Source organism: Acipenser ruthenus, chromosome 59 (genome assembly GCF_902713425.1).
Source record: "Acipenser ruthenus chromosome 59, fAciRut3.2 maternal haplotype, whole genome shotgun sequence".
NCBI classification, from domain to species: Eukaryota; Metazoa; Chordata; class Actinopteri; order Acipenseriformes; family Acipenseridae; genus Acipenser; species Acipenser ruthenus.
In genome coordinates this window covers 4,533,152-4,542,953 of record NC_081247.1, presented here as the reverse complement: position 1 = coordinate 4,542,953, position 9,802 = coordinate 4,533,152, and the positions used below count along the sequence as shown (strand labels likewise).

At 42.3% G+C, this 9,802-nt stretch overlaps 1 protein-coding gene across 1 annotated transcript; it reads right to left on the bottom strand.

The window, feature by feature from the left end:
- Nucleotides 1-289: 289 nt before the first annotated feature.
- On the bottom strand, nucleotides 290-8,565 carry LOC117966709 (zinc finger protein 660-like). The gene is made up of 2 exons (XM_034913331.2): nucleotides 8,478-8,565; nucleotides 290-3,330 (listed from the first exon to the last, which is right to left on the bottom strand). Exon 2 carries the CDS (start codon nucleotides 3,297-3,299, stop codon nucleotides 2,013-2,015), a length of 1,287 nt encoding a protein of 428 aa, XP_034769222.2. The 5' UTR covers nucleotides 3,300-3,330; nucleotides 8,478-8,565; the 3' UTR covers nucleotides 290-2,012.
- Between the last annotated feature and the right edge of the window lie 1,237 nt (nucleotides 8,566-9,802).

Genomic DNA, 9,802 nt, shown 5'->3' with positions numbered 1-9,802 from the left:
TCCACTTCATTGAAGGTATGTTTAAAAATGATTTCAAACACATTAAGAAGAGTAGAAAACCAGTTCATACACAAATGTGGCTTTTTTCTTTAAATATTCTGATTTTATATTTTTATTATTATTATTATTATTATTTATTTCTTAGCAGACGCCCTTATCCAGGGCGACTTACAATCGTAAGCAAATACATTTCAAGTGTTACAATACAAGTAATACAATAAGAGCAAGAAATACAATAACTTTTGTTCAAGTGCGACAAACCACAATTCAATAATACAGCAGATAATAGTGATAGTTACATCAGGATATGATTAAATAGTGATAGTTACATCAGGATGTGATTAAATACAAAATACTACAGGTTAAACACTTGGCAGATTACAGTATTCTGAAGTACAGGATTAAATGCAGTAAAATAGGGGGCAGATAAGAGCAAAATAAAGCACATTTACATGAAGGGTGATAGTGTCCCAGGATACAAACAGAGGAGTTCTACAGGTGCTGTTTGAAGAGGTGAGTCTTAAGGAGGCGCCGGAAGGTGGTCAGGGACTGGGCAGTCCCTGACCACTAGATGGCAGAAGTTATCCATTATTCATTCCAATGCAGTCCACCAATCCAGTTTATTCTTGGACATTAATAACACCGCTATTAGATTTCTGTGGTGTAATAATTTGTTCTGTTTCCAGTATGGTCCTTGTTAGTGTAACTGACATTTCCTTGTTAATTTGTATCAGTCTGAACCCCTTCTATACATTTCAGCTTCAGCCCTTGGGTTCCAATACAACTACAAACTAAAGGTAACAAACAAGGATTATTATTGTTACATGTATCATTCTGTATCATTTGACCCTCATTCCATTAAAAATAAAAATATTATAGTAATCAAACTGCAAAAGTGTGCTTCTAAATGTGTTTCCAAAGGCTGTCCACTGGAAACACCCATGTATTATTAAAACAAAAAAAATGCCAGTAATTTTCTGTGACCTTATGTTTTAAAATAATGATGGATTGTGGGCAGCAGTGTGGAGTAGTGGTTAGGGCTCTGGACTCTTGACCGGAGGGTCGTGGGTTCAATCCCCGGTAGGGGGACACTGCTGCTGTACCCTTGAGCAAGGTACTTTACCTAGATTGCTCCAGTAAAAACCCAACTGTATAAATGGGGAATTGAATGTAAAAATAATGTGATATCTTGTAAGTCGCCCTGGATAAGGGCGTCTGCTAAGAAATAAATCATTATTTGTTTGTTTTTGCCATTTCCGCATGCATGACATCCCTGTACAGTCCAACCCTAAATGGAGATTAGATAAAGGGGCATTCAGAACAGAAAATAGGAGGCACTTTTTTACACAGAGAATTGTGAGGGTCTGGAACCAACTCCCCAGTAATGTTGTTGAAGCTGACACCCTGGGATCCTTCAAGAAGCTGCTTGATGAGATTCTGGGATCAATAAGCTACTAACAACCAAACGAGCAAGATGGGCTGAATGGAGCCTCCTCTCGTTTGTAAACTTTCTTATGTTCTTATGTTCTTCTTATTATTTATTATTATTTATTTCTTAGCAGACACCCTTATCCAGGGCGACTTACAATTGTTACAAGATATCACATTATACAGATATCGCATAATTTTTTACATACAATTCCCCATTTATACAGTTGGGTTTTTACTTGAGCAATCTAGGTAAAGTACCTTGCTCAAGGGTACAGCAGCAGTGTCCCCCACCTGGGATTGAACCCACGACCCTCCGGTCAAGAGTCCAGATCCCTAATCACACATACAAGTGTTCAGAGAAAAAGCTTGACATATATTTCCAATGTGACCCTTCTAAGTAGAATGACCATGTAACACTGTCCTAAATCCTCACAGCATGATGAGTGAGATTCATTTCCAATTCAGGGGCAGGAGTGGAGCTGAATCCCAGGGCTCTCCAGTTCATTCTGAAAGAATGGGTCTGTCCCCTTCTCAGTGTCTCTGGATTCAGGCTGGCTCTCAGTCCGGAGGACCCCCATCATTTACTGCAGGGTGAGAGAAAGAGGCAGGGAATCAGACAGCTCTCCACTCAAACAATCAGGGTGGAGAGGTGAGGGACTGGGAGGGAGGGAGGGAGGAAGGCTGGCTCCAGTGTGAATTTGCTGGTGTTTTTTTAGGGTGTGTGACTGTTTGAAGCTCTGCCAACATTCACGACAGTGATATGGCTTCTCTCCAGTGTGAACTCGCTGGTGTCTTTTTAGGTGTCCTGTTTGAATGAAGCTCCTCCCACAGTCAGAACAGTGATACGGCTTCTCTCCAGTGTGAATTCGCTGGTGTCTTTTTAGGGTGTCTGACTGTTTGAAGCTCTTCCCACAGTCAGTACAGTGATACGGCTTCTCTCCAGTGTGAATTCGCTGGTGTGTTTTTAGGTTTTCTAGCCGACTGAAGCTCACCCTACATTCAGAACAGTGATACGGCTTCTCTCCAGTGTGAATTTGTTGGTGTCTTTTTAGGTTTTCTAACCAAGTGAAGCTCACCCTACATTCAATACAGTGATACTGCTTCTCTCCAGTGTGAATTTGTTGGTGTCTTTTTCGGTCTCCTAACCGACGGAAGCTCTTTCCACATTCAGTACACTGATACGGCTTCTCTCCAGTGTGAATACGTTGGTGTGTTTTTCGGTCTCCTAACCTACGGAAGCTCATTCCACATTCAGTACAGTCATACGGCTTCTCTCCAGTGTGAATTCGCTGGTGTGTTTTTAGGTTTCCTAACCAACTGAAGTTCTTCCCACAGTCAGTACATTGGTGTGATATTTTTGGTCCGGATATGTTTTCTGAATCCTTAAACAAGTCAATAGACTCCTCTTCAATGTTCAGTTCAGTCTCTTCCCCTTCAATGTGGACAGGCTGCAGTTCAGTCTCTTCCTTTTTAATGTGGACAGGCTCCAGTTCAATCTCTTCTTTAATGTGGACAGGCTCTAGTTGAGTCTCTTCCTCTTTAATGTGGACAGGCTCTAGTTGAGTCTCTTCATTAATGTGGACAGGCTCTAGTTGAGTCTCTTCCTCTTTAATGTGGACAGGCTCTAGTTGAGTCTCTTCTTTAATGTGGACAGGCTCTAGTTGAGTCTCTTCCTCTTTAAAATGGACAGGCTCCAGTTCAGTCTCTTCCTCTTCAATGTGGACAGGCTGCTCTTCCTCTTCAGTGTGGACAGGCTCCAGTTCAGTCTCTTCTTTCATGTGGACAGGATCCAGTTCAGTCATCTCCTGTTTAATGTAGACAGGTACCAATTCCTGAACCTCCTCCTGTTTAATGTAAACAGACTCCATCTTTGTTATTTGGTTTTCACCAGGATAAGTCCTGAAAGTAAAAAAAAAAAAGTAAGTATTACAATCTGTTCCCTATTGGTGTGTTTACACTTATGACTCAGATCTGAACTGGCTTAGGTTTGATTACATAATTGGAGCCCCTGCTTACACCTGAGCCCAGTCCTAGTCTGGCTTTGGCCCTGTATACGCGTGCACAGCCCCTGAACTGCAGTGCGTGCCCGATTACATCATCTTAACCACCCCTTGTGTGAAGACACTTCCCCTTCCAAAAACACAGACGCGGAAGTGTTTAAATCAACAACAAGCCTGTCATTTGTGTCACTTGTGTGTTTCTACTTCAAGGTGGTCGTTCTGTGCCAATTGATGCTCGGATATATTGTGAGAAGTGTTGAATTTAAATCAAGGGAAGTAATGTTAAAACTTTACAATGCATTAGTAAGACCTCACCTAGAATAATGTGTTTAGTTCTGGTCACCTCTTTACAAAAAGGATATTGCTGCTCTAGAAAGAGTGCAAAGAAGAGCAACCAGAATTATCCCGGGTTTAAAAGGCATGTCGTATGCAGACAGGCTAAAAGAATTGAATTTATTCAGTCTTGAACAAAGAAGACAACGCGGCGATCTGATTCAAGCATTCAAAATCCTAAAAGGTATAGACAATGTCGACCCAGGGGACCTGAAAAAAGAAACAAGGACCAGGGGAATGGAGATTAGATAAAGGGGCATTCAGAACAGAAAATGGGAGGCACTTTTTTACACAGAGAATTGTGAGGGTCTGGAACCAACTCCCCAGTAATGTTGTTGAAGCTGACACCCTGGGATCCTTCAAGAAGCTGCTTGATGAGATTCTGGGATCAATAAGCTACTAACAACCAAACGAGCAAGATGGGCCGAATGGCCTCCTCTCGTTTGTAAACTTTCTTATGTTCTTTTAAAAGCAGGCTATGCATTCTTCAATGCATTACTAAAGTAAACTCAAATATGGAGCGGATCATTGAAAATGTGCATATGGGACATTTAAAGAAACAGGTGTTGTCTACATTTACACATCAGGCTGACAACTCTTCTCATATGGAAATGTAAATAATAACTCCCATTTATTTTCTTACAAGTATTCCATAGACACAGTGAAAGAAGGCAGGTGGCAGAGCGTTCTGCTTTAGAGCCCCACAGTTGTGGAATGATCTGCCTCGATTTGGAAGGGAGGCACCATCTATTGCTGCTTTTAAATTCAGATTAAAGACTAATTTTTATAATATAGCAGATGCATTTAAACCCTTTGTGGTCCTATGTCGTACCAGGTCCGACATTAAAATTTTCCCTTTCCAGTCTGATGTCGGACCCTATCCGACATCATCAAAAAGACGTAAAGCACAGGTCTCTAGTCATTTTTTCTCCAGAAAAAGCCAAGAAAACTATTTCTATTACTATTGCCGAGTGAGACCGATAGGAGCCGAGAGAAGCCAGAAAAAAAGGGGGCAAATCTGAGCAATACACACAGCCCTGGCACCACAGACCTAACACAGACATAAACAAAGAAGATAGCTGCTTCTGCATCCAGCGCTCAAAGAATATCACAGACATTTGCAGAGCTTTTTGAGATGTTACAGTAATAAAATAACGACTTGGATCGCATTATTGAGGAGTTTGGTGGTAAGACGAGTGATCAGGAGTTGATTTATCGGTATGCACGACTATGAAGAGGTATGTGAAAAATACAGCGAACAAGGGGTGGGGCGGGGCTGGAGATGCAGTACTGAGTGTCCTGTTGATATGCAGAGACTTTTAAACCTGTTTTACTGTGAAAAACTGCATGTGTGAAAATAAATTGGACCTGACGCGCCTGAGACGCGCTGAATAAATGGACCGCTAAGGGTTAATTAATGTATGTATTTATTTTTCAGTGAGAGTATTTCAGGGACAGATTGTTGCCCTCCCCCAAAAAGAAATTCCATCAGGGTATGAAAGCAGGATCCCCGTGCTGCAGCAGTGTTTCAGTTAGCCATCATGGGACACGATGCTACAGGAGGATAAACACCTGTAAAATGTCGTACTGTTTAAAACAATAAGTATATAATAGAGATAAAAGAAAAACATATTTTTTCTTTGCAGAATTTGATAGAGACTGATGTAAATATTGCAAGCATTTTTGGTAGAAACAATAAAGAATTCAGAGAAACTTGACAGGTTCTGCACAAGTCCTTTACAAATCTGGAGTTCAGCCGTTACAAAACTGAAAGAACGTCAAGAAAAATCTGAATCCCACAAAGCAGCAGTAATAGCTGGCAATGATTTCGTATCTGTGATGCAACAAACTAAAACACCTGCACATCAGGAGCTGAATTCAGCTTATAGAGAAAGAGTGGAAAAAACAGAGAGAAGCTATTTTTATAGCTGAATAACTCCCAAGTATTGCTTATTATAGATGTACTCTTAGTATGTTACTTAGATTTACTAGCAAATGTGTTCCAAACTGTACTGAAAGGAACATTTCCTTAAGGTTTGTTATACACGTGTTGAGGTGAGGTGGGGTCACAGGGAACCTTTTGTGTATCTTGAAGAATTAGGTGAACCAGTCAAGCTACAAGGCTAGATCCGCCCCTGTTGATCACAAACTGATTGATTGTGTTCACTGTTAAATAAAAGCAAAATCCTACAAGTTATATTCTACTTTTTTGAGTATTTTAGTCGACAAAACACCGAGGACGGAAGGTGCCCACTTGAAGACCCCAGAGAAGTACCCTACTCAGCTCAGTCCAGACGGTTGTCATGCTGATGCGCTGGGGAGGCCGCACTTTGGTTGATCCCCGGAGCCAGCATCGCAGCCGTTGTGTGTGCTGATGCGCCAGGGAGGCAATATGCTGATCCCTGGAGCCAGCATTACACTTCAGCCATTAACACCAGACAGAAGGATATCTACATTATCAGATGGAAGGAAATGCAGATGGATCACATTAGTAAAATAAGCTGTGTCTCAGTTGGTGCTTATCTTGGTGAGAGCTGAGTCCAATATCAGCATGAAGTTTTAACACCTACTCTCATGTCTGTGTCTGTCAGTATTTTCCAGTGACTACCCACACATGTAACACGTCACCCTGTTCCAGGGACCTAAAGGACACAGTTAGTGTGGGAGAAGTGAGACAATAAGCAGTGCAAGGGCTGAGTTGAGTGATGGACGGAGGGGGGTGAAGCTGGGACGCCAGAATCACCGTCGAGCCCTCTTAAGGTGTCGTGGGCTAGTCAACTAAACACAGAGGGTGGAAGGTGCCCACTTGAAGACCCCAGAGAAGTACCCTACTCAGCTCAGTCCAGACGGTTGTCATGCTGATGCGCTGGGGAGGCTGCACTGTGGTTGATCCCCGGAGCCAGCATCGCAGCCGTTGTGTGTGCTGATGCGCCAGGGAGGCAAAATAGGCTGATCCCTGGAGCCAGCATTACACTTCAGTCATCAACACCAGGCAGAAGGATATCTACATTATCAGATGGAAGGAAACGCAGATGGATCACATTAGTAAAATAAGCTGTGTCTCAGTTGGTGCTTATCTCGGTGAGAGCTGAGTCCAATATCAGCATGACGTTTTAACACCTACTCTCATGTAATGGAAATCATTGTGTGACGTGGATCAAACCGTTTTTTAAGAAGGACAAGCAGATTTTTCAAGAATTGTGTCCCTTGACAACATTTTTTTTTTTTAATTGAACACCCCTGTCAATATAGTATAAATATGAAAATAATAACATGAGTTATTCATTAATGTCAGTGTCAGTAAGAGAAGTGGATGCCTTATACGATAAGTTTTTAAAAATCCTCATATATCACGTGTTTAAATGGTAAAAGCTGATCTATTTTTTTTCGAATCTGTCTTTTTGTACTTTTAACATGTTTTGGTCAGGTGACGATAGAAAAAAAAAAAAATTGCTATGATCTGCATTAAGTAAACCCATATTTAACTTTTAAATTATGATCGTGTTATCATATACAGTTATTTGAACTGCTTCAGCTTCAATGAATTTTAGACAAAAAAAAAAAAAGTCCGGTAGCCCTACTTGACACAAAAGAAATGAAACAACGAATTGGTTTGATCTGCAATAAATACACCCACTGATGGACTTAAATTATGATTGGGTTATTAATTTTAAGGGCAGCGGTCGTTGTGTTGTTGTTATTAACCACGCCGATGCACGTACAGTACAGGACACCTGACAGTTTAGCAGAATGCAGTTCATGCACCGCGTTACAAACGGGACTGCGCTGCGCAGAGCGGGGCAAACTGTGCGATTCAAATCTCCTGCAGCATTATTATTATTATTATTATTATTATTATTATTATTATTATTATTATTATTATTATTATTATTATTATTATTATTATTATTATTATTATTCAGCAGCAGTGTGGAGTAGTGGTTAGGGCTCTGGACTCCTGACCGGAGGGTCGTGGGTTCAATCCCAGGTGGGGGACACTGCTGCTGTACTCTTGAGCAAGGTACTTTACCTAGATTGCTCCAGTAAAAACCCAACTGTATAAATGGGTAATTGTATTTAAAAAATAATGTGATATCTGTATAATGTGAAATAATGTATAATGTGATATCTTGTAACAATTGTAAGTCGCCCTGGATAAGGGCGTCTGCTAAGAAATAAATAATAATGCACGCTCCAATATTATAATTAGTTTATTTAGCAGACGCCTTTATCCAAGGCGACTTACAGAGACTAGGGTGTGTGAACTATGCATCAGCTGCAGAGTCACTTACAATTACATCTCACCCGAAAGACGGAGCACAAGGAGGTGAAGTGACTTGCTCAGGGTCACACAATGAGTCAGTGGCTGAGGTGGGATTTGAACCCGGGACCTCCTGGTTACAAGCCCTTTTCTTTAACCACTGGACCACACAGCCTCCTCCTCCTCCTCCACTACCACCGGGGGCCCGTCTAGTACTGCAGATAGCCATCTCTGATTAACCCAACATGAATATAAATCCGATCCGAGCTCAGTCTGTTTCAAAGAGCGCCGGAGAGTCTGCGAGCAGGTTTAATAATAATGAATGCGCTGCTGTGTCTGCTCGAGTCTCGCATCAAACTCGCCGTCCTCTATATAATATAAACACATTACACCCCCCCGAACCACACACGGGGTTCCCAGCGGGTGCAGTGCATTCAATCCCAGTAACTCACCGCTCTCTTTCTTTCTCTCCATCTTCAATTTACTCTCGTCTTTTTTTTGTAATCTGCTCAAACAATAGAACTTCCGGTTTCGACTGGTGCGCGGATCTAAAGATTCCCTCCATATGGGGGAAACCAGTGCCTGCATGTTGTTAAGTACCGGTTTGTTTAACTAATTCCTCGAGTAAAATAAAAAAGACTCATTTGTACACACAGTATTAAGACTGAAACGCTAAAGTAATCGCTTACTTGGGGCTCACACCAGGGAGCACTTCCAGTGCATTCAGAACAAAAAAACGAAGATATTAGACCCATATAAATAAACACTTTTTGTGATGCGAGAACAGGGTATAGGGAGTGTTGATAGTTTCACCCTAAACTTGCACACTGAAAGTATCATCTCAAAGCAAGAAGGAATCTAATTAGCTAAGTCGAGTGTGAAGTCTGAAGAAGCTGGAAGCTTGTATTGTACCTGGTGGGCAGAGGCATGGAGTTTGTTTAACAGAAAGGAATGTTTTTCAGCTGGATAGATGTCACGACACACATTGTTTTACAGGCGTGCAATTACAGTACTGTGTGTGTGTGTGTGTATGTGACCCTGAGTAAGTCACTGAACCTCCTTGTGTTCCGTCCTTCGGATGAGACGTCAAACAAACGAGCTCCTATTGGAAGTGACTCTGCAGCAGCCACTGACTCCCTGTGTGTGTGTGTGACCCTGAGCAAGTCACTGAACCTCCTTGTGCTCCGTCCTTCGGATGAGACGTCAAACAAACGAGCTCCTATTGGAAGTGACTCTGCAGCAGCCACTGACTCCCTTTGTGAGTGTGTGTGTGACCCTGAGCAAGTCACTGAACCTCCTTGTGCTCCGTCCTTCAGGATGAGACGTCAAACAAACGAGCTCCTATTGGAAGTGACTCTGCAGCAGCCACTGACTCCGTGTGTGTATGTGACCCTGAGTAAGTCACTGAACCTCCTTGTGTTCCGTCCTTCGGATGAGACGTCAAACAAACAAGCTCCTATTGGAAGTGACTCTGCAGCAGCCACTGACTCCGTGTGTGTGTGTGACCCTGAGTAAGTCACTGAACCTCCTTGTGCTCCGTCCTTCAGGATGAGACGTCAAACAAACGAGCTCCTATTGGAAGTGACTCTGCAGCAGCCACTGACTCCCTGTGTGTGTGTGACCCTGAGCAAGTCACTGAACCTCCTTGTGCTCCGTCCTTCGGATGAGACGTCAAACAAACAAGCTCCTATTGGAAGTGACTCTGCAGCAGCCACTGACTCCCTGTGTGTGTGTGTGACCCTGAGCAAGTCACTGAACCTCCTTGTGCTCCGTCCTT

Coding starts and splice junctions, on each gene's coding strand:
- LOC117966709 (XM_034913331.2), bottom strand. CDS start 3,299: ATGGAGTCTGTTTACATTAAACAGGAGGAGGTTCAGGAATTGGTACCT.